Source organism: Emys orbicularis, chromosome 8, assembly GCF_028017835.1.
Source record: "Emys orbicularis isolate rEmyOrb1 chromosome 8, rEmyOrb1.hap1, whole genome shotgun sequence".
NCBI lineage: Eukaryota > Metazoa > Chordata > Testudines > Emydidae > Emys > Emys orbicularis.
The window spans coordinates 55,778,807-55,804,699 of NC_088690.1; the positions used below are offsets into that span (position 1 = coordinate 55,778,807).

At 44.8% G+C, this 25,893-nt stretch overlaps 1 protein-coding gene across 1 annotated transcript in view; it reads right to left on the reverse strand.

Moving 5' to 3' along the window:
- Positions 1 to 3,323: 3,323 nt before the first annotated feature.
- Positions 3,324 to 25,893, reverse strand: part of TSEN15 (tRNA splicing endonuclease subunit 15) — a 30,327-nt gene continuing 7,757 nt past the window's right edge. The window contains exon 4 of the mRNA XM_065409752.1: positions 3,324 to 3,706. Coding sequence (XP_065265824.1) covers positions 3,502 to 3,706 — 205 coding nt within the window. The 3' untranslated portion in view covers positions 3,324 to 3,501. The remainder of the gene's footprint in view (positions 3,707 to 25,893) is intronic.

Consider the following 25,893-nt stretch of genomic DNA (forward strand, 5'->3'; position numbering starts at 1 on the left):
GATTGCCCCTGCTCCTAGGAGCTGCGTGGAGCCGACCCTACTTCTGGCAACCCAGCACTCGCAGCTCCAGCCCCACGGGGGGTGGGCACCGAGGCTCGGGGCTTCCGGTTTGTGGCACGGAGACTTGCTGCAGGCTGGATGAAATTAAGCAGCAGGCTGGATACAGACCATGGGCTGGAGAATCCCCACTCCTGCTTTAACCATTACATGGAGAATGGAAAGCCCAGTGATGTTTAAAACAAATCCGTTAACTCGGAAATGCAAAAAGCAAGCCCTATTATAGAGAGTCTGAATAAAGACCTCTACAGTCGTGCTTTAATAGACATGAAAGATCTTCTGGTTTTGATTTTTTTGGTGGTGGGGGTACTAAGTACTGAGGTCAAAGAAATGCAGTTTGTTGCTCTAAGTCAATTTCTGGAGCTGGGGTAGTTTGCTATATACAGAAAGGTAGGTTTGAATTATGCTTTGTTTTAATAATTTTTAGCTAAAGAAAAAAGCCGTGCTAACATATCAGTTCTGCAGCAAACCACAAAATACAAGTGCTTCCCTGAGAGCAGGGCAAATGCAAGAGAAATTGCTATGGCGTTAGTAGCATACAGCACAAGTATAAATTCTGCATTGTATAGTATGTTGCAAACTTCTTTACATAAAACTGAATTTTTTTTCCAGCACATACCTACACTGGGGTTTAAGTATTTAACTGCTTATACAAGGACAGTTTAGCTGGTGGTATGTAGCCAAATGAAGTGTGAATTTACTTTATGGACTAAACAGCAGAGTTCATAAAATATGGGTGTCATGGCCAGATTCAGCATATCAGGAATCAATAGAGCTACCTTTTAATGCATTACGGCATCAGACCAAAAAGAGACAGATTGCTTTTTCCTCATGAGCGGAGCAAGCTTTAGAATGATAGAAATTCTTCTCTTTTAATTTCCACATGACTAAACACAGGAGCTCTTCTGTAAGGAGAGGTCAGAAGAGACTTTACAAAAAGCAACCATTTTGTTTGTGTGTGAAAACGTACATAAAGGCACATATTTCCAGACACGTTGCCTGGCTATGTGTTCTGTTCAGTTACCCAAACGGATCAGGGCCCTAGCCCATCTGTTGTACCCCATCCTCCTAATTCAGTTTAAAACAGGCAATGATTAATAGCAAAGCAGCAATCCTTAACATGTGAGAAGTAGGTATTCATGTGCTGTAGGAAGCTGCTGTAAATTGCTGTAACTCCAGTGACACCAATGGAATTACATTGATTTCCACCTTATGAGGATCTGGCCCTAAAACGCTGTGTAGTAAGAATGCACATAAGTGATGGATATCACCACTAGGGACAGGATTAAATTAATGTTTGCACTTATTAGCACATTATAGCCAAGGATTACATTAGATTGTGAGATGCTCTGATACTGTTCAATATACAGGTACCTTGGATAGACAGGCAAGTAGTAGTAGCTCCATTTTAGAAGTGCCACACTGGAGTTGCAGAGTTTAAGGCTCTGATTCAATTAAGGACTTAAGCATGTACTTAAGTCTATCCCTACACAGCAGATCATGTGCTGAAGTGCACCTAAGTCCCATTAACTTCAGTGGGGCTTCAGCAACTGTTTAAGTGCTTTGCTAAATTGGTGCCCAGGGTTGCACAGCAAGACCTTGGGGAAGGCAGGGCTAGTATCCTGCTGTACATATTGTCCCCTGCTTTTCTCACCAGCCTGTTTGACTAAGTGAAACTAAAAATCTTTAACTCTGAAATCACCATGGATTTCTAGTCTGTCCTATTGAGGAGGGACTAAAGATTTTAACTATCATTTCATTCTGAGCCTGAATTTGGATCCTCCCCTGTTCCTGAACCTATCAAAAACAGGCCTTTTGCTTGAAATTTTCCATGTGTAGGCCTTGACCCTAGGTGAATTTTTACATGTACTTTAAAAGCCATTTCTGAGATATGGAACTTGCATTAGAAAGCCAAAAATTCCAAGTTAAGGTTAAACTTGAAGAAAACTACTGAATGAAAGCATGGAAAATTCCCATGGAAGTACCACCAACAATTTACCTTTGTTCCCCTTCCCTTATAACCAGCTGAAACATCATTCAGGCAACTAGTTTAACCCATAGAGGCTCCATTGGAGATATAAATGATGTGGGTTACACTCACATTGGGGGCCCCATTGTACTAGGTGCTGTTTAAATACATAGGAGGACATGGTCCCTACCCCCAGGAGGTAATGGTCAGACGGTGTTGAGAGTGGCTGACTGGTGCATGAATTGGCACACCAGCTGCAGCAGTCTATGTGGTATAGAAAAACTGTGTAATTAGTAGCTCCTAGGCATTGTCTTCAGCTTCAAAAGACTCTAAAGATTAGCCAATTAAAAATAGGTAATAGAACCCATATTTAAAATGGGGTAACTGAGGCAAGAAAATAAGGAGCCATTCACACAGAAAAATTTACTGTGTTGAGAGAACACAAGAGGTGTCTGAATTTCTCATAAACTGGTTTGGTTTTGGACTGTGTAGATAGGGCTGGACACAGTTAACACCACATTACTGAACCCTTGATCTTCAATCTGCTTCCCCTCCCATTTTCATTCACAGGGGTAACAAACAGTGTTTAATTTTGTTGTATAATGAGCAAGTCCTCCAAGTATCTACTGACATGTACATTTGCTTATGTAGATTGGACCTTAGTGACTGGCCACTATGGTTAGATTGCAGGAGTCGCTCAACCTTATCTTGGGCCAATGGTTCTCAACCTATTTAGCGTTGTGGGCTGCATCCAATACTATCTGTACGGCCCTGAGGATGTCACATGGGCTGCAGGTTGAGAACCACTGTCTTGGGCTTTAATCACAGGACCATGCCTCGTTCTAGTAGCCTTAGGAATTATCATAGTCATTATAGTGAGGTCATTTTTCCAGTTGCAAAACATTTAAACCAAAAGAAAATATTCCTGGACAAAACCTACTCTATTTTGCTCTAAATATAGCAGTAAGAGGCCCAAAAGGTGAAATTTATATTTTAAATGCTCTTGGTGCCATGAGTAGGACAAACCACTGTCTTTTTAACTTACGCAGAAGTGTATGTTTGAAGACTTTCACTCCAACGACACTACACTAAAGAACAGCTTATTTTATTTAAATATTTACCTTTAAAACTTATGCCATAGGTCTGACTCTGTTCAGTCTTTACATTACCACAAATGTAGGTGTGTTTGTGAAGAAGGGACAAACTTTGAAAACTTCTGCTTCTCAAAAAAAAAAAAAAAAAAAGTGGAGGAGGAGAAAGGCGTAACATGCCTTGTATAAAAGTCAGGTCCTTGAAACATGTTACATACCATTTTATTTTGAAGCATGCTGCAGAAATCCGAGTTCTCCAGAGCAAGTGAAGATTTGCAAAGCAGCAGTTAAGCCATTGTACCTTTTAATTTACATACACAAATTACTGAATTTGTTTAGATTTGAAAATAAGGGGCCAAGAAACAGTTCATCTTTGTCTTAAAGTCATCTCAAAAGCTTCCTTCTTTTCTTTCTCCACTGTTTATTGTCCATGTCTTCAGTATCATCAGGAGGGTCTGGCATTATGAAACCATCTGTCAGCTTATAATAGACTACTGTGGAATCTGACTCAACTATAGCCAGGATAACTGACAGTGGGGAATTTGTTTCATCTTGTGGAATACATGCTTTCTTCATGATCTCTCTGAGCCTGAAAGAAAGATAGTCAGTTAGGAATCTATTCACAATCATTTCAACGTAGCATCAAGCTAAAACTGCAATATCACTTATTTCCCAGGATTTATAGGGTTGAGGACATCCCAGCCAGTAAATCGTGAACACTTCTGCTGTCCAGTGAATTCTCTACCTTTAAAGGACCTTCCCACAGATGCACTGCAGAGGCAATACTGCTTATTGCCTAATGGATACCACCATCCTGCTTAGAGAACCCATTTCTTCCTGCAGCAGAAAGCTAAGAGAGCAGGAAAGAGGAACAGTGGGAACAAAGCATTACATTTTCAACATAGTGCTCTCTCTTTTACCAGCTGTGCTTAGGCTTTTCTGTTTACAAAGCTTTCAGAGCCTATAGTATTTCATTTAACTTATCCTTAAAGTTACTAGAGCCATGATCCATTATAAAAAGTCATTTTTATGCTGTAAAGCACGTGACTATTTGCCTTCAGTACACATGCATGTTCAACACCGTGATTAGCATTAGTTCAGGGTAAGCGCTAAAATCCTATGAACCAGTCCCACTAGTCAGCCCTGTTAGGGGTTATATTTCTGGAGTTAAATGCATTTAAATGTCTGAGGAAAAGTTAGCCTTCATTTTTATTTTAAAATTCTCCAGTTGCACAGACCCCTGTTGGAACTGGATTCATCAATATATTAACAGGTAGTGCCCTCACTTATATACAGTACAGTATATACCAGCTGACTACATTGCCACCTTATTAACCATTTATAGATGGTAGCGCTGAGGGGCCCCATCCAAGTTTGAGGGCCAAATTGTGCCAGACACAGTACACACACGACAGCCTCTGAACTGAAAAGCTTCCAATCTAAATAGACGAGATGGATGAAGTATGAAATGGAGCATTATCTCTATCTTACACATGGGTGAACTGAGGCACAGAGAAATTGAGTGAGTCTGTGACAGCCAGAAAATGAAGTCAGATCTCCTGCCACCCAACCCAGTCCGTTATTCTCAAAGGTAGCTTTCAGGGAGAGGAAGACAAATAGTTAACTCACACTCGCTGTCAACTACTTTCTGCTTCCTATTTTTTAAATCCAGGAAAACACACAGAGAAGAAATGCTTCCATCTCAGTTCATTTTAGGAATAATATGTTGACTATTTACTTGTCTACTAATTGAATCAAGGGTCCCGGAGGGGGGGTGGGAAGGAAGGTCATTTTAGGATCCAAAAATCACAGCACAAATCTACAGGGCTCTAAGAGAAACTATTTAGTCCAACAGAGTTGAGGACATTAGAGCGGTGACATGTAACGGGTCAGAGTGCATAATGGCTTAAATCAGCGGTTCTCAAACTGTGGATCAGGACCCCAAAGTGTGTCACAACCCCCTTTGCAATGAAGTTTGAGAACCCCTGGCTTAAATGATTGATGTGGCAACATCTGTATATGACATCACTGAAAACCATCTTGTTTTCTAATAAGCCTTGTGTGGAGAGTTTGTCCATGATATTGCTACAGAGCCTACCTGTCCCTACAGCAGGCCTGCACAACTCGTAAAGCGGCGAGGGCCATATTACTCCAAAGAAAACAGCTGAGGGCCAAAAACCCCCGGCCCCGCCGAACCCTCCCCAGCCCCCCCAAAACAACCCCGCCAGCGCTGCCCAGCCCCCCCAAAACACCCACCCCCCCAGCGCCACCTGCCCCGTGGGAAAAAACCCTCCTTCCCCAGCACCGCCCTGCTGAAACAGTGGTATTGAACCTTGGTAATATGTTATAGCTGGCCCCTAAGGTAGTATAATTAAGGTAAAAGAAAAATGTCTTTTTGCTAGAAGTAGAATAAGATTTTCCCCCCACTTTGTAATCAATTGCCCTGTTGAATGAATGAGGTGTGAATGAGGAAGGCGTGGAAGGCAGGCACCTCCAGACAGCTGCAACCCTTGGAGAGGGGAAGGGAGCCAGGCCAGATCAGTAGAACAGGTCAGCCACCGAATCGCCGCTCGCCTCCTCAGCCCCCCACCGCCCCGGCTCATCTACTCAGCTCCCCGCCACTGCCGCCGGCTCGCCCGCCCGCCACTGCCTGCCCGCTCGCCTCCTCAGCCCCCCACTCCCCTGCCGCTGGCTCACCTGCCCCCCTGCCACTGCCCGCCCACTCGCCTCCTCAGCCCCCCGGCTTGCCTACTCACCCCCCGTCACTGCCCGCCCACTCGCCTCCTCAGCGCCCCCCCCCCCGCTGCCAGCTCACCTGCCCCCCCGCCACTGCCCGCCCGCTTGCCTCCTCAGCCCCCCTCCCTCACCCGCCGCTTGCCTCCTCACCCCCCGCGGGCCGCACAGTGAGCCCACGTGGGCCGCATATTGTGCAGGCCTGCCCTACCGTATGCATACGCCCCCATCACTTGATGTACCTTTGAGTCCCCACCTCCCCCAAGAGATGTAGATCCTGCAAGTCAGACACTGGCTCAAAATGAGTGTTTCCAAATGCACCTGTTCTCAAGCTCTAATTATCTTCCAAATGGGAAGCGGCAGAGGATAAAGCAGCAGCCTGGAAGCCCAAATGATGTTTTAAGCACATGAACTTCCCAGTGCTCTATTAGCAATCTCAGAGTTTTGCAGAAATCAGTCATACTTCAGTTTCACTAAAGAAGAAAAACAAAGATTTCCTTGCAGGTTTTACGGTTGGGCCCCACACATAGAAGGTGTCATGCAAAGGGAGGCCTGCTAGCCATTTCACACAGCAAAGACATTTAAATGTTCATAAGCCATATTTTCACACTCATGTGTTACTACAGATGCTGCTGGTGACAAAGCAGAGATCAGCTACACAAGGAGATGCTGTATGTGTAGGGCAGAAGGGGACTGCCTCCAAAATGCTTAAAGATCAAATACCTTAAATGAGCTCTCCTCCTACCCCTATATGTTAGTACTATTTTGATTGCCAAGTGGTTTTCAGTTTGGGATCTCCCTGCCAGGGTGCATGGTGGTGCAGCTGTATATCATTGGCCCAGGGACACCAGCTAAAGTGCCGATGTCAAGCACAGTTCGGCATGTAGGGGGAAAATACCCAGCCCTCACTCCAGATTGAATTGCTCTTTTTTTTTTTAACCTAGAGGCAGCTCATTTATGATTTGAAGTGGGTTGGAGCATGCGGAAATAGGGTCCACTACAAGCGACACCTTCAGAACTGCAGGGTTCTGCTCTTCTCTGGCTTTCCACAGCGTGATGAGCAATTTTCCATACGACATACTAAACGGCCGTAGGAAGGGGTGACAAGTGTCCTTTTCACAGAAGCACACTGCATAATAAAAAGTGTGTGAGTGAAGAGTGTTCTAGAGCTAAGGAAGGATTCTATGGGGTCTCCCTGGTATCTGCAACACTATAATTTTGCACATAACAGCAAGTGCCCCATTCTCTCATCTTTGCTGCAGACATGTGCCCTAAAAGTAGTGCACAACTCAGGAAACTGCCCTGCCAATTAAGAATTCAACAGCAGGTCAGAAGGTAGACAGAGGCCTGGTCTGCACTACAGAGTTAGGTGGACACAAAGGCAGCCTACATCAACCTATGTAAATGTCTACACTAAAATTTTGCTCCTGACAACATAACTGCCCCACTACGCCAACTTAATAACTCCAACTCCATGAGAGGCAGAGTCAATGTTGATGTCGTTAGGTCAACGCAGTGTAGACATCAACTGTTACTGGCTTTCAGAAGCCATCCCCCAATGTCCCACACTTGACAGTACAGTCGGTACAAGTGCTCCTGGTGAGGACACGCACCGCCAACACAAGGACTGTAGTGTGGACATGCAAAAGCAATTTAACTACTGCGGTGGCTGTATGCTGACAGAACTTAGGTTAACATAATTGTGTAGTGTCCAGAGTCCTATTAGAGAAATACCAGCCCATGCAGGATGGTGGTAGTGCCCATCTGCTGCAAGAGGGATTTCAAGACCCATGAAATTTAAACTCATACTCATTTTAAGAGTAGCCCTGGGACTAGATTGAAGCATGTGCTGTTGGTTGGAGTGGTCTTTACTTACCTCCAAACACAGAAGGAGCTCCTTACTGTTTATTCTTGAGTAGTCTGAATCATTTAAAATTAGACTAGACAATCCATGGGCCTGTCTCCATCTAACTCCTTAGGGAGGATATTTCTCATCCTAATAGGCCTTAGCATTAGCATTCCCCCCCCCCCCCCCCCCCCGATTGTCTAACACCCACTTTGCTCAATTTCATGACATTTTCAGCAACTGGGCCATTCTTCAACACAATCAATATTACCAGACAAACCATTTTCAATCATGGTTTAAGATGCTCCAGGGGGACCCACCGCTGGAACAGGTCATTTTCCTAATGCAGACAGGGCCAAAAGGAGTTGTTGAATCTTGTGGAAGATACAGTGTATAGCAACTAGATGTAATGCAATGCAGCACTGTTGGAGATTATCTGTAGGAGAGCTTTAAAAAGGAATAAGTCCCAGGAATGCAGGAAGTCTGAAGACGCATGTGTTTCCCGTTTCCCTTCAAGGCATCATTGTTGGGATCACATACAGCATTTCTGATTAAGTTCCTTTTCAGCCATTGTCATTCATAAGAGCGGTAGGAAGATAATTAGACTGCAATAGATGTTTATCTGGATTTGCACTGTGAATTTGATGTACATCAGATCTGCAATGAACAAAGAGACTGATAAACACTGCGCTATGTTTTTTTTAATAATGTAGATACGACAAAAAGGATTTTCTACTTCAAAAGGATCGTTGGCCCTACGTAAAGAAATGCCAAAAACTGACGCAGCCCCTCTCCAGATGTCCTCTCTGCGTTTTGGCCTTCTGAAATATTACTAGATATTTGTTTGCCAGATCTGGCAGAGCTAATAAGCCTTCACTTCAATAACTTAAGAGCCTATGAAAAGATAGCAGTATGAACTAGTCCACTTATTCAAAGAACATGACTACAGCTTAGATAATAGAAAAAGGCAAACCACTACGTCCTGTTAAGGTTTCACTGATCTGAGGGGTTTCTGCTCCCATAAACATCTCTAACTGAAACCACTTGTATACAGATGGCCTTTTCTTCTAGGAAAAGTAGAATATTAGCAGCATAGGAGATAAAGGAGCTCAATTATCCACAGCAGAGCCTATGGTGGTACAGGCTTCCGCCCGTAGGTCTTCCAATGTGCCTCCAACTTCACTTGAAAAACCACACCCCAGATTGAAAGCATAGCTCAGTACCTGTATCCAGTTCATTCTCAACTCCTGCTGGGAAGATTCACAGGTTTTAATGCTAGAAAGGTCCATTATCATAACCTATTCAGACCTTTTGCACAATACAGGCCAGAGAACGTCACCCAGGAACTTCATAGGGGGGAACTGTTTCCCATATTTGCACTTTGCTTATCTCCCATGTCCTTCTCCTCTAATGGAAAGAGCAAAGAGTAGTCCCAACTTAATTTTCTCTTAATAGCCAGAAATGGTTCTTCCCCAAGGATTGTTGACGGGTGCTCAAGATTTATCCTGATCTCTCTCCAGGGCCCAGTAACGTTAAACAGTTCTTGAAGAATTAAATTCTGGAGTATTCCCCCCGCTTTACCCCATCAGAACAGTTCCAACTGCTTCCATTCCTCAACATTCTCAGCAGCAGCAGCAACCAGTCTTGTGAAGTACTGAGCAGCCTCAAATATTGTTCCCAGTGAGACTGAAGGAAACCGGGGATGCTCCGTTCCTCAAGATAAGGTCCCAAACTTCAAAGCTAATGGTTTAATTCCTTAGTGCTGAATCCTGCATTGCTTATTCAGGTACCCCAAGAAATGATCCATCCCCCAGGACCAACAGGGACCAGAATGTTGACTACTCTACTATTTTAATCTGAACCAGTGCCAGAAGGCGGTCTTCATTTCCACTATATTCCTGATTCCCCCTTTCTCACGCATCAGTCATCATACAGCCTGTGTGCTACAATATCCAGTCTTTCCATATTTACTGATCACCCGAGTATACATCAGTTTCAATGGTATAATGCTGATGGCATGCACTGTGTATAGCTGGTCATTACCTACAGCTATGATTTCTCATTGTTATCTTCTTCAAAGGACATAAGAGTTAATAGACCCTGTGCACTGGGCTTCAGATGTCCTGGCTGTTTTGGACCAAACTCTCCTCCCAAAAATAAAGCTCACCTAGTTCTAGGACACACAAGTTACTTGCATAATGATAGATGTTGCAAAGGAACCCAGAAATTCCAACTCATTAAAGTTAACGTACCAGTCTGACAGAAGTTGTAAGCCAATCACCTCTCTCCAATGGAGCTGTAGAAGCACCCTTTGCCAACCTCGTTTTTAACTTTAAGAAGCTCAATATAATCTACTACCAGAGTTCAATAAAATGTAGCCTAAAAGTGCAAAGCCAATAGAGCTGTGGTTAACCTTCAGCAAGAGGGGGTTTGAATTTTTTGCTCTTTATGAGCAACTTTAGCTGGTGGCTGTTGTCGTCACTGTTGACATGTCAACATTAAAAGCTCCAACATCAGACTTGTACACCAAACTTAACTCATGATGGGGACATCCTGTGATGGTTTTTGAATAAGTCAGAATCATAGATCATGACTTCTGTTTTGCTCTACAGCATGCATTGTACTAATAAACGCCACTTATTAGATTAGTGAATGCTGTCTTGTAAATGGAGCACATACACAATAGCAAAATCATTGCAGTGTTTTACCCCATCTTGCCAAAATGAAATTGTGCACTACAATACATAATTAACTTGTGCCTGAGGCTCCAGAATAGCCCTGTTCATCCAGAGGTTCAGCGACAACAGATACCCTTACACATGCCACCTTCCAGGGATTCATGCCAGTGACTGCCTAGTAAAACTGAAAGGCAGTTGGAGCCCCAAGAGAGCTTATAGAACAATCAAGCATTTGTGCTGCTGGGAGCACAGTGAGAAGTCTGCTGAGCTAAAATATCCTGCAAGCTTTTTTTAAAAATAAAATAAAATAAAGAAAAGTCATTGAATGTTGAACAGAGGCTGCTAAGGTTTGGGGTTTCACCAGCAACAGATCTCAATCTTCAATAGAAGCACTGGGATGGGAAAAATCCAAGGACAGAAAAACTAGGAGAAACTGAAGCACTGCAAGAGTGAAGATGTACTGAAAATTCACTCTAATGCAAATAATCGCACAAAGCAATAAAGATAATCCCCCAAATGACATCAGTGTTTCTTGTAAAAGAGGTGTTTCCCCTCTTCTTAGATTTAAGGGACCAAATTTTCAGGGTAACTTAAACTCTGCTTTTAAAATTCATGCCTGTGACTTTGCATGCTCACAGCAAACCAGATCCTGCTCCTATTGAGGTCAGCATGACCAGAAGTAGGCCCTAAATTTGCACACAAACCCCCCTATCCAAGTATACTTTCAATCTACTTTGTACAAGATTAATTGGATTTCATCATGAAAAAGATATTGCTATACAAAATACCACATTTAACAGTTTACATTTCTAAACCACCTACCCCAGCAGAGGATCTTAGGGTATGTCTACGCTGCAGTTAAACACCCATGACTGGTCCATGCCTGCTGACTCAGGCTAAGGAGCTGTTTAATTGTGGTGTAGATGTTCAGGGTTGGGCTGCAGCCCGAGTTCTAGGATCCTGCGAGGTGGGAGGGTCCCAGAGCTTGGGCTACAGTGTAGACATACCCTTAAAGGGCTTTGAACTAAGCCCAACACCTGTGAAGTAGATATTCTCTCCATTTTATAGAACCATCAACTGAAGTTACATGGCAGTCACAGGAGTACTACCCAGATCTCAATTCCCAATCATGAATTATAGCCAATAGGCCATACTCCTCTGCTTAACAGTTTACCCAAAACAACACTCATGCTGCAAACCAGTCCTTTGATCACTAACCAATAAGTACCCAAAATAAAGAGACACCATTGATTTTTTTCAATTCCACACGTGTGTGAAAATATTTTATCTACTGTCATTACAAGTAAGAGACAAAATCCTCATCACTCAGGTTAGACAAAGTATTTCCCCAGCTCGCGTATGTGACAGCACTTTGCATTCAGCACAGTTTCTATTGTCGCGTGGGTCTTTCACACACTAGGAAAACACGGTAGTAAAATCACAAATAGCAGGGGAGGCTCAGGTGTCATCACACAACAGATACTAGTCTCTTCATTTAACGCACTCTGGAATATTCATAGACATGACAGTGATGGGCATGATTCTGAATAGAAGGGGCAGGTATAATGCCTGAGACTATTTTAAAACTCATTTAATGCTAATTAGATTTCAAGTTAACTGTCCTTTTGGAGGGCAGGGTGGAGTGTGCATGCTCTCTCTTTTTGGAGGGGGAGGGCCAGAGAAAGAAGCAGTAGACTCCAGGCAACTGAAGAATTGCTTAGCTGCCCAAGCCATATTCAGGGAAATCCTCAAAAGAGCAGGACAGACCTTACAGGAATCTGGACATGGGCAACCAGTGCAACAAGACAAAGAGGGAGGTGAAGATAAAGTTTATTTCTATTAAATTCTCTTTGCAAAAAATGTCTGAAAAGCAAAGACAAAACACTGAGTGCTGTGAGCAGTTTGTAATAAATGGTATAGGGCTCCAGTTAGCTGAAATGAGCCATAACCTTTCCATGCCATGGAAGCTGTAGGTTTTGAATCTATCCTTTATAGCGCCTGGATGAATAATTCAGCAGAAGCTTGACCAAACTGAACAGCTTCCTCCCCCTCCAAGCATGTGAAGAGGCAAGTCAGGGCTGGAGAATTAATGTATGTTAGTCTCTGTACACAGAAATCAGCACTTCACCCAAACTTCTGCTGGAAACAAGAGTCCCCTTACTCACGACAACCAACGGAAAAGTTCTCTACACTATTGCAGTCAGTGCAGCAGAGCATCCAGCCAGGCAAGCACGTATTACGCCAAACACTGCTCCCAGATGCCTGCCTTGAAACCGGAGAGATGGATAGACCTTGGGCCAGTGTGTGTGTGTGTGAAAAGTCAGCCCTTCCAGTCCCAGGCACTATGCCCTTGATCCAGCTTTGGCTTTCAAATTTGGGTAAAATGAGGCAACAGAGGAAGGTTAAATTCACATATGATAAAAATAGTCATTGTCCTTATTGCACACAATAAAAAGTCACTCTCCTTATTTTGGCATAGGATCCTGCAGGGGAGTCTACAAGTCTGTTTTTAACATTTAATATTTTAGACTAATTGACTTCAGAGACCTCCCTCTCCCCCTCTAAGAAATAACTAGACTTCTGCAATCTGTATTAGACTATAGCAACTTAATTCACTTGTGTTCATAGTGGTATAAATAGTAATTACTGACTTATTTTTAACACGTTTCTATTTTGATGCTAACCAACTTACCAGTTTCAGGAAATTTAATATTTGAAAAAGCAGCAGAGTCCTGTGGCACCTTATAGACTAACAGACGTATTGGAGCATGAGCTTTCGTGGGTGAATACCCACTTCTTCGGATGCATGTAGTGGAAATTTCCAGAGGCAGGTATTAATATTTGAAGTAGCTTTAGTTATAATGTATGCCTTTTTAAGAATAATATTACAAGTGAGCAATTTGCAACTAATTGATACTAGTGGCTGGAGGAACTACTGGCAATTACAGTTGTGAAGAGAATGTTTAATTTCACTTACAAGATAAAAGTGAACCAGAAAAATTATAGTGCTATTGTTTCTAGACAAAAATTGCTACAGCTCACTAGAAGAAAACATGTTGCCTAATTACAAATCGGACAAATGTTTAAAAGGGACATCAACCCACTTCTGGCCCCCAAACTTTTGTACAAATAGTCTGTTGACATAAGACCAATAAACACTTTAAAAAAAATATTTGTTAAAACAAAGTTATGTTTAATCAAATAAACCCTCCTCTGCTTGCAGAGGCGGCTCTATGTATTTTGCCGCCCCAAGCACGGCAGTCAGGCAGCCTTCGGCGGCACACCTGCGGGAGGTCCGCTGGTCCCGCGCCTTTGGGGTACTCACCGCCGAAACCGCGGGACCAGCGGACCTCCCGCAGGCATGCCGCCGAAGGCAGCCTGACTGCCGCCCTCACGGCGACCGGCAGGCCGCCCCCCGCGGCTTGCTGCCCCAGGCACGCGCTTGGTGCGCTGGTGCCTGGAGCCACCCCTGTTTGCTTGAAACCCAAACAGTGCGATACTAACAACCTGAGAGGGAAACTGGCTTCATTGATTTTTACAGTCCAAGATTATATGTAAAAAGTTAACAAAGGGAAGTGACAAATCACTTTTAATAATAAAAGACTTGTTCAGTTATAGATGTGTTTGTCACCTTAAAAAATAACATTCTATAAAGTCTGAAAAAAATCAGAGCTTTTAACAATACCCACAAGATTCAGCACCAGTCCTGCAAACACTTACGCTCATGCCAGTAGTTTCATTAACTTCACAGGAACTAGCTGTGCTTAAATGATTTACTGGGCTGGGGCCTTAATTCTGGAACACTTTAAGAACATAAGAATGGCCATACTTGGTCAGACCAAAGGTTCATCTAGCCCAGTATCCTGTCTTCCGACAGTGCCAATGCCAGGTGCCCCAGAGGGAATGAATAAAACAGGTAATCATCAAGTGATCCATCCCCTGTCGCACATTCCCAGCTTCTGGCAAACAGAGGCTAGGGAAACCATCCCTGCCCATCCTGGCTAATAGCCATTGATGGCCCTATCTTCCATGAACTTATCTAGTTCTTTTTTGAACCCTGTTATAGTCTCTGGTAAGAAGTTCCACAGGTTGACTGTGCGTTGTGTGAAAAAATACTTCATTTTGTTTGTTTTAAACCTGCTGCCTATTAATTTCATTTGGTGGCCCCTAGTTCTTTTGTTATAAGTAGTAGTAAATAACACTTCCTTATTTACTTTTCTCCACACCAGTCATGGTTTTATAGACCTCTATCATATCACCCCTTAGTCGTCTCTTTTCCAAGCTGAAAAGTCCCAGTCTTATTAATCTCTCCTCATATGGCAGCCGTTCCATACCCCTAATCATTTTTGTTGCCCTTTTCCAAGTCTAATGTATCTTTTTTGAGATGGGGCAACCACATCTGCACACAGTATTCAAGATGTACCATGGACTTATATAGAGGCAATATGATATTTTCTCTTATTATTTATCCCTTTCTTAATGATTCCCAACATTCTGTTAGCTTTTTTGACTGCCGCTGCCCATTGAGTGGATGTTTTCAGAGAACTATCCACAATGATTCCAAGATCATTCTTGAGTGGTAACAGCTAATTTAGACCTCCTCATTTTATATTATAGTTGGGATTATGTTTTCCAATGTGCATTATTTTCCATTTATCAACATTGAATTTCATCTGCCATTTTGTTGCCCGGTCCCCCAGTTTTATGAGATCCTTTTGTAGCTCTTCGCAGTCTGCTTGGGACTTAACTATCTTGAGAAGTTTTGTATCATCTACAAATTTTGCCACCTCACTGTTTACCACATTTTCCAGATAATTTATGAATATGTTAAATAGGACTGGGCCCAGTACTATTTACCTCTTTCCATTCTGAAAACTGACCATTTATTCCTACTCTTTGTTTCCTATCTTTTAACCAGTTACCAACCCATGAGAGGACCTTCCCTCTTATCCCAGGACTGCTTACTTTGCTTAAGAGTCTTTGGTGAGGGACCTTGTCAAAGGCTTTCTGAAAATCTAAATACACTATATCCACTGGATCCCCTTGTCCTTATGCTTGGTGACCCCCTCAAAGAATTCTAAAAGATTGATGAGGCATGATTTCCCTATACAAAAACCATGTTGACTATTCCCCAACAAATTATGTTCATCTGTGTCTGACAATTTTGTTCTTTATTATAGTTTCAACCACTTTGCCCGGTACTGAAGTCAGGCTTACGAGCCTGTAATTGCCGGGGTCTTCCCTGGAACCCTTTAAAAAAATTGGCATCACATTAGCTATCCTCCAGTCATTTGGTACAGAAGCTGATTTAAATGATAGGTTACAGATGACAGTTCGTAGTCCTGCAATTTCACATCTGAGTTCCTTCAGAACTCTTGGGTGAATACCATCTGGTCCTGGGGACTTATTACTGTTTAGTTTATCAATTTGTTCCAAAACCTCTTCTAATGACACCTCAATCTGGGACAGTTCCTCAGTTTTGTCACCTAAAAAGAATGGCTCAGGTTTGGGAATCTCCCTCACATCCTCAACCATGAAGACCGATGCAAAGAATTCATTTAGTTTTTCTGCAATGGCCTTATCGTCCTTGAGTGCTCCTTTATCATCTCAATCATCCAGTGGCCCCACTGGTTGTTTCGCAGGCTTCCTGCTTCTGATGTACTTAAAATTTTTTGCTATTACTTTTTGAGTCATTGGCTAGCTGTTCTTCAAATTCTTTTTTGGCCTTCCTAATTATATTTTTACACTTCATTTGCCAGAGTTTATGCTCCTTTCTATTTTCCTCACTAGGATTTAACTTCCACTTTTTAAAAGATGACTTTTTGCCTCACTGCTTCTTTTACTTTGTTGTTTAGTCACAGTGGCTCTTTTTTGGTTTTCTTACTATGTTTTTTAATTTGGGGTATACATTTAAGTTGAGCCTCTATTATGGTGTCTTTAAAAAGTTTCCATGCAGCTTGCAGGGATTTTACTTTTGGTGCTGTACCTTTTAATTTGTTTAACTAACCTCATTTTTGTGTAGTTCCCCTTTCTGAAATTAAATGCTACAGTGTTGGGCTGCTGTGGTGTTTTCCCTGCCACAGGGATGTTAAATTTAATTTGACAAGTAACACTCAAGACGTAGTACGCTGGTGGACACAGCTGTCTGTCTGAGATAAATAGGGAACATGGCAGAGCCAAGGGACCACATGGGCTAAAATCCGCAGGTTCTTCTCAGATACATAAACAAGACTGATCTTTCCTACTACTGTGCAAATCACTGTTCAATTCAGCAGGGCCAAAAACAGGCTCTCCACATCCCAGCGAGGTATTTTTGATTGGAGGGTGGAACAAGACAGAAAGAAGCAGAATCTTGTTCTATAGGTATTTACTCACAGAAGCCTCAGTAAGCTCAAATTTAAGCACTCAGACAGTGGGCCCATCCTCTCCAAATACAGCCCCAAGTCTTCTCGGCTTGTGTAATAAGATTAGCTTTTGAAATGCAGTAAATTTGATTAGATCCCACTTCCACTGAAGTCAATAGTTTTGCCACTGACTTCAACAGGAGTAGTATTGAGCTCTTTAAGGGTACGTCTACACTACCCGCCGGATCAGCGGGCAGCGATCGATCTATCGGGGATCGATTTATCGTGAGTAGTGTAGACGCGATAAATCGATCCCCGATCGCTCTTCCGTCGACTGCTGAACTCCAGCTCGGCGAGAGGCGGAAGCAAAGTTGACGGGGGAGCCGCGGCAATTGACCCCACGCTGTGAGGACGCGAGGTAAGTCAAACTAGGATACGTCGACTTCAGCTACGCTATTCTCGTAGCTGAAGTTGCGTATCTTAGGTCGATCCCCCGCCCCCCAGTGTAGACCAGGCCTAAGTCATTGGGTTCCATGCAGTTACAGGGAGGTAACTTGGAGCAGCTTGCAGGAATGTGGCCTTAGTTTCTAAGGAGTACTGCTTTACCTTATGAAATTATTTCAATTAACACCATAAACTTGATAACATGAGAAAATGAAGTCCTCTAAAATTCAGTATCAAATGCCCAAAATAAGGTTTAAGATGCTGCTCAGAATTTTAGCTTAAAAAAAATAATCATCCAATTTTATCATTCATGTTATTTCTTTTACTAATGACTCCCACTGCACCGTCAACATAGCTCCTTTAAAGACTCACTCCTCCAGTGACTGAGTCAGCCAAAGAAGCTGCTCTGTGCCTAAACATCTGTGGATGCAGAACTGCTTTGGCCACTGGCAAGTACCTTTTCAAGTGGCTTTGAGAGGGAGGTCACCACTCCAGCAACCCCTACCTGCTCCAAGACCTGATTCTTATAGATTAAGTAAGTGAACATTAGCCATTTGCTACCTTCTTTTTATTTAGCTTATCATTTCCAGGCTCAGTTAGCTATAGTGCCAGTACATTTTAATCAACAATTTAAACCATGGTTTCAACACTAACACAAGACAAGGTTAGCTCATTAAACTGACAGTCAGAACAAGGGATCAGCATTATTGCAACCTGCTGCATTTCCAACCAGCTTTACAATTCACTTTATTGTTTTGCATATAGAAAAGTCATTTTCAAAGAGTGACATTTGGGATACTTACAGATTAATTATTTACAGCCCTTACACACAGCATTACCTTTTGCCCCATGTACAGTAACTCCTCACTTAATGTTGTAGTTATGTTCCTGAAAAATGCTACTTTAAGTGAAACGATGTTAAGCTAATCCAATTTCCCCATAAGATTTAATATAAATAGGGGGGGTTAGGTTCCAGGGAAATGTTTTTCGCCAGACAAAATACTATGCATATACATACATACATACACACACACAGTATAAGTTTTAAACAAACAATTTAATACTGTACACAGCAATGATTATTGTGAAGCTTGGTTGAGGTGGCGGAGTCAGAGGGTGGAAGAGGGTGGGATATTTCCCAGGGAATGCCTTACTGCTAAATGATGAACTAGCACTCGGCTGAGCCCTCAAGGGTTAACGCATTGTTGTTAACATAGCCTCACACTCTACAAGGCAGCACAAATGGAGGGAGAGGCAGAGCGAGACCGAGATATACACCGTGTGTGAGTGAGAGACGCGCATTGCCCCTTTAAGTATGCTGACTCCACTCTAAGTACATTGCCCTTTTAAGTAGATCAGAAAGTTGAGACAGCAGCTGCTGCCAGCAAGCTCCCTCCATCCTGAGACCTGTTGTGTCCCCACTGCTCTATGGAGATGCGGTAAGCGGGGGGGGGGGAGGGGTGCAGAAGCAGAGGGGAGGGGGACACCCTCACATTAGCCCCTCACTTCCCCCCCCCGCACAGCAAGCAGGAGGCTCCCGGGAGCAGCTCCAAGGCAGAGGGCAGGAGCAGCACATGGCAGTGGGGGGAGGGACAGCTGAACTACAGGCAACTGATAGCCTGCTGGGTGGCTGCCGCACAGGGAACTTAGGGGAGCTGATGGGGGGGCTGCTGGTCCACCCTGGTTCCAAGCCCCCACCAGCTAGCGCCAACGGGCTGCTCTTTCTGCAAGCGGTGGACAAAACAGGTGTCATAACTATAAAGAAAAGGGTAACAGCTCTCCTGTGTACAGTACTATAAAATCCCTCCTGGCCAGAGACTCCAAAATCCTTTTACCTGTAAAGGGTTAAGAAGCTCGGGTAACCTGGCTGACACCTGACCCAAAGGACCAATAAGGGGACAAGATACTTTCAAATCTTGGGGGGGGGGGGGAAGGCTTTTGTTTGTGCTCTTTGTTTAGGGGGTTGTTCGCTCTTGGGACTGAGAGGGACCAGACATCAATCCAGGTTCTCCACATCTTTCTAAACAAGTCTCTCCTATTTCAAACTTGTAAGTAAATAGCCAGGCAAGGTGTCTTAGTTTTACTTTGTTTTCTCAACTTGTAATGTACCTTTTACTAGAGTGTTTATCTTTGTTTGCTGTACTTTGAACCTAAGGCCTTGGCTACACTTGCAAGTTACAGCGCTGTAAAGCCTCCCCCAGCGCTGTAACTCACTCCCCGTACACACTGGCAGGGCACTTACAGCGCTGTATCTCCCTGGGTACACCGCTGCAGGTACTCCACCTCCACGAGAGGAATAACAGCTGCAGCGGAGTGGCTACGACTCACGGGTGTGAGTGTAAACGGCTTGCAGTGCTGCACTAATCACCTTGTCAAGTGGCCAATCCTCTCCATTGTTGTGACCGGCTGCAGGAATGCGGAAGTGCCGGTTTCAAAGCTCCTACCACAGAGAAAAGTAAACAGATTGCAGCTTGCTTTGAGTGAGTGAATGAATGAGCAGGGGGCCGGGAGTTCGGAACTTGCAAAATAGAGAGATGACATGCTCCAAAAAGCACTCTGTCTCCCCCCACACTCCCTGTCACAATCCACCCCCCCCCCCGTTTTGAAAAGCACGTTGCAGCCACATGAATGCTGGGATAGCTGCCCATAATGCACCGCTCCCAACACAGCTGCAAATGTTACAAGTGTGGCCACACCACTGCGCTGGCAGCTGTCAGTGTGGACAGACTGCAGCGCTTTTCCCTACTCAGCTGCACGAAGACAGGGTTACCTTACAGCGCTGTACAGCTGCAAGTGTAGCCAAGGCCTAAGACTAGAGGGGAATCCTCTGAGCTCTTTAAATTTGATTACCCTGTAAAGTTATTTTCCATACTGATTTTACAGAGATGATTTTTACCTTTTTCTTTAATTAAAAGCCTTTTTAAGAACCTGATTGATTTTTCCTTGTTTTAGATCCAAGGGGGTTGGATCTGTATTCACCAGGAGTTGGTGGGAGAAAGGAGGGGGATGGTCAATTTCTCCTTGTTTTAGATCCAAGGGGGTTGGATCTGTATTCACCAGGAGTTGGTGGGAGAAAGGAGGGGGATGGTCAATTTCTCCTTGTTTTAGATCCAAGGGGGTTGGATCTATATTCACCAGGAGTTGGTGGGAGAAAGGAGGGGGATGGTCAATTTCTCCTTGTTTTAAGATCCAAGGGGTTTGGATCTGTATTCACCAGGAGTTGGTGGGAGAAAGGAGGGGGATGGTTAATTTCTCCTTGTCTTAAGATCCAAGGGGTTTGGATCTGTATTCACCAGGGAATTGGTGAAAGGTTTCTCAAGGTTTCCCAGGGAAGGGAATTAGCTTTGGGAATGGTGGCAGCGGACCAGATCTAAGCTGGTAGTTAAGCTTAGAAGTCTTCATGCAGGCCCCCACAGTTCTACCCTAAAGTTCAAAGTGGGGATACAGCCTTGACATGGTGGCATAGCGGTGGGAAACATTTTAAACCCAAAAGCCAGTAAGATTTTTTTCCCCTTCTAGCTGCTTGGAAAGCAGAGCTGAATGTAGATGCATATCTTATCTCTCCTTGCCTGAAGGCAGAGGTGTTAAGTTTTTTTAACAAGAGCCTTTGTTAAGAGAAGGGTTCAATTAATGAGCAAACGACTGGTAAAAGGAATTTAAAAGCTGAATTGTTGTTTTTTTTTTTTACATCCTCGGGAGTAGCTAGTTAGAAAGTCTCTGTTAACTCAGCAGCAGCCAGAGCTGAGTGCATCCCAGTTTCAGTCAACTGCAGAGGGGTGTGACCCAGCACAAGAAAACAGGAAAATGACTACAAAAGAAGAAAAAGCCAAAGAGGAGGCCCACAAGAGAGCTATGGAGCTGAAAGAAAAAGAGATAGAGCTGAGAGAAAGAAAAGAGAAAGCCAAAGAGGGGGCCCACAAGAGAGAGATGGAGCTGGAAAAAGCCAGAGAGGAGGCGAGAGAAAAAGAAAGGAAGCATGAACTGGAAGTAGCAAGGGCTAGGCCGGATGCACCAGCCAATCCTAGCAACTCCTCTCCAGGTACCACTTCCCATCCCAGAAAATTCCCCACCTACAAGGCAGGCGATGATACTGAGGCCTTCTTAGAAAATTTTGAAAGCGCCTGCCTTGGATACAGCATCACTCCAGACCAGTACATGGTAGAGCTGAGGCCGCAGCTCAGTGGACCCTTAGCAGAGGTGGCGGCTGAAATGCCTAAGGAACACATGAACAGTTATGAACTTTTTAAAAACAAGGCCAGAATCAGAATGGGGCTAACACCTGAGCATGCCCGTCGGCGGTTCAGAGCCCTAAGGTGGAAACCCGATGTGTCATTTACCCGACATGCCTACCACATTGGGAAAAATTGGGATGCCTGGATATCAGGAGCAAATGTTAAATCTACGGAAGAGTTGCCCTTCCTAATGCAAATGGAGCAGTTTTTAGAGGGTGTTCCTGAGGAAATAGAAAGGTACATCCCCTAGATGGGAAGCCCAAAACTGTAACCGAGGCGGGGGAGATTGGAGCCAAATGGGTGGAGGTGACAGAAAAGAAAAAAGCTAGTAGCAGTTGGAGCGAATATCAGAAGGGGCAAGCCGAAACAAAACCTTACCACTGGGGACAACCCAAGGCCCCACCCACATCCCAAGGGAGACCCCAGACGCCTTCTCACCCCACCACACCAGTTTCCACCAACCAACATCGCCCCGGTGATACCTTAGCAGGGCGATGTTTTAAATGTAATGAACTGGGACATATAAAGGCTCACTGCCCCAAGAACCCCAACCGATTACAGTTCATTACACCACAATCACACCTAAGATCCCCAGACTCAGATGCCTCTCTCATACCCTCGGAGCGAAGGGAAACCTTGAGAGTGGGCGGAAAGAAGGTTATCGCTTGGAGGGACACTGGGGCACAAGTGTCAACTATCCACCAATCCCTAGTGGACCCCAAACTCATCAACCCGGAGGCTCCAGTGACAATTCAACCCTTCGTGTCACAGTCTGTAACCTTGCCTACAGCCAAGTTGCATGTCCAGTACAAGGGCTGGTCAGGAATGTGGACTTTTGCAGTCTATGACAATTATCCCATCCCCATGCTGCTGGGGGAAGACTTGGCCAACCATGTGAAGCTAGCCAAGAGGGTGGGAATAGTCACCCGCAGCCAGGCTAAGCAAGCTTTCACCCCCATCCCTGTTCCTGAGCCGTCCACCAGGGGCCCGTCTGTGTTACCAGAGACCCAAACAAAGGTGGTGGAACCGGATCCCCTGCCAACGACTGCAACAGCCGTAGTGGATCCAATCCCAGAGACCCAGCCAAAGCCAGTCCCAGAACCGGAACTGGCAACGCAACCAGCACCAGAACCATTGCCAGCACTGAGTCCAGCGCTTGCAAACCCATCTACAACTCCAACGCCAGAGGGCACCAGCGAGCCTGACCTGGCGGAAGCAGCAGATAACCCTACCCAAGAGGCTCAGCCAGAGCCTGAGATACCACATAGTGCACCAGCGGACAGCAGTTCACAGTCAATGGAAACAGCCCCAGCACCTGCATCGCTTCCAGAGGGACCAAGCCCCAGTCCACAGTCCAAGGAGGAACTGATGTCTCCAGCCTCAAGGGAACAGTTCCAGGCCGAGCAGGAAGCAGATGACAGCCTTCAGAAAGCTTGGGCGGCGGCGCAGAGCACCCCACCGCCTCTCAGCTCTTCTAACCGATCCCGGTTTGTTGTAGAACAAGGACTTTTATACAAGGAGACTCTTTCTGGTGGACACCAGGAAGACTGGCATCCTCAAAGACAGTTGGTAGTTCCCACTAAGTATCGGGTAAAGCTCTTGAGCTTAGCCCATGATCATCCCAGTGGCCATTCTGGGGTGAACAGAACCAAAGACCGGTTGGGGAAGTCCTTCCACTGGGAGGGAATGGGCAAGGACGTTGCTAATTATGTCCGGTCTTGTGAGGTGTGCCAACGAGTGGGAAAGCCCCAAGACCAGGTTAAAGCCCCTCTCCAGCCACTACCCATAATTGAGGTCCCATTTCAGCGAGTAGCTGTGGATATTCTGGGTCCTTTTCCAAAGAAGACACCCAGAGGAAAGCAGTACATACTGACTTTCATGGATTTTGCTACCCGATGGCCGGAAGCAGTACCCTTAAGCAACACCAGGGCTAAAAGTGTGTGCCAGGCATTAGCAGACATTTTTGCCAGGGTAGGGTGGCCCTCCGACATCCTTACAGATTCGGGAACTAATTTCCTGGCAGGGACCATAAAAAACCTGTGGGAAGCTCATGGGGTGAATCACTTGGTTGCCACCCCTTACCACCATCAAACCAATGGCCTGGTGGAGAGGTTTAATGGAACTTTGGGGGCCATGATACGTAAATTCGTAAATGAACACTCCAATGATTGGGACCTAGTGTTGCAGCAGTTGCTTTTTGCCTACAGGGCTGTACCACATCCCAGTTTAGAGTTTTCACCATTTGAACTTGTGTATGGCTGCGAGGTTAAGGGGCCATTACAGTTGGTGAAGCAGCAATGGGAGGGGTTTACGCCTTCTCCAGGAACTAACATTCTAGACTTTGTAAGCAACCTACAAAGCACCCTCCGACACTCTTTAGCCCTTGCTAAAGAAAACCTAAAGGATGCTCAGGAAGAGCAAAAGGCCTGGTATGATAAACATTCCAGAGAACGGTCCTTCAAAGTAGGAGACCAAGTCATGGTCTTAAAGGCGCTCCAGGCCCATAAAATGGAAGCGTCGTGGGAAGGACCATTCACGGTCCAGGAGCGCCTAGGAGCTGTTAACTATCTCATAGCCTCCCCCACCTCCAACATAAAGCCTAAGGTATACCATGTTAATTCTCTTAAGCCCTTTTATTCCAGAGAATTAAACGTTTGCCAGTTTACAGCCCAGGAAACAGATGACGCGGAGTGGCCTGAAGGTGTCTACTATGAAGGAAAAAGGAATGGTGGCGTGGAAGAGGTGAACCTCTCCACGACCCTTGGACGTCTGCAGCGACAGCAGATCAAGGAGCTGTGCACAAGCTTTGCACCAATTTTCTCAGCCACTCCAGGACGGACCGAACGGGCATACCACTCCATTGACACAGGTAATGCTCACCCAATTAGAACCCCACCCTACCGGGAGGCACCTCATGCCCAAACTGCTATACAAAGGGAGATCCAGGACATGCTACAGATGGGTATAATCCACCCCTCTAACAGTGCATGGGCATCTCCAGTGGTTCTAGTTCCCAAACCAGATGGGGAAATACGCTTTTGCGTGGACTACCATAAGCTAAATGCTGTAACTCGTCCTGACAACTATCCAATACCACGCACAGATGAGCTATTGGAGAAATTGGGACATGCCCAATTCATCTCTACTTTAGACTTAACAAAAGGGTACTGGCAAGTACCCTAGATGAACCCGCTAAGGAAAGGTCAGCCTTCGTCACCCAGGCAGGGGTGTATGAATTCAATGTACTCCCTTTCGGGTTGCGAAATGCACCCGCCACCTTCCAAAGACTTGTAGATGGTCTCCTAGTGGGATTGGGAGAATCTGCAGTTGCCTACCTCGATGATGTGGCCATTTTTTCTGATTCATGGACAGAACATCTGGAGCACCTGGAAAAAGTCTTCGAGTGCATCCGGCAGGCAGGACTAACTGTTAAGGCTAAAAAGTGTCAAATAGGCCAAAACAGAGTGACTTACCTGGGGCACCAGGTGGGTCAAGGAACTATAAATCCCCTACAGGCCAAAGTGGATGCTATCCAAAAGTGGCCGGTTCCAAAGTCAAAGAAACAGGTCCAATCCTTCTTAGGCTTGGCCGGATATTATAGGCGATTTGTACCACACTACAGCCAAATCGCCGCCCCGCTGACAGACCTAACCAGAAAGAAACAGCCAAATGCAGTTCAGTGGACTAATGAATGTCAAAAGGCCTTTAACCAGCTTAAGGTGACACTCATGTCTGACCCTGTGCTAAGGGCCCCAGACTTTGACAAACCGTTCCTAGTAACCACAGATGCGTCCGAGCGGAGCGTGGGAGCAGTTTTAATGCAGGAAGGACCGGATCAAGAATTCCATCCTGTCGTGTTTCTCAGCAAGAAACTGTCTGAGAGGGAAAGCCACTGGTCAATCAGCGAAAAGGAATGCTACGCCATTGTGTACGCGCTGGAAAAGCTACGCCCATATGTTTGGGGACGGCGTTTCCAACTAGAAACAGACCATGCTGCGCTACAGTGGCTTCATACCGCCAAGGGGAATAACAAAAAACTTCTTCGGTGGAGTTTAGCTCTCCAAGATTTTGATTTTGAAATACAACACATTTCAGGAGCTTCTAACAAAGTGGCTGATGCACTCTTCCGGGAAAGTTTCCCAGAGTCAACTGGTTAAAAATTGTTCTTGGACTGGAACATATTGTTAGTTTTTATATAATCAGTAGTATGTCTAAAGGTACATGTGTCTTATTAACTCTGTTTTCTCCTAGAGCTCCAGGAAGAAATCACAGCCAGTGTGGAACCGGACGTCCAACACTATCTGTGATTTGGGGGGCGTGTCATAACTATAAAGGGAAGGGTAACAGCTCTCCTGTGTACAGTACTATAAAATCCCTCCTGGCCAGAGACTCCAAAATCCTTTTACCTGTAAAGGGTTAAGAAGCTCGGGTAACCTGGCTGACACCTGACCCAAAGGACCAATAAGGGGACAAGATACTTTCAAATCTTGGGGGGGGGG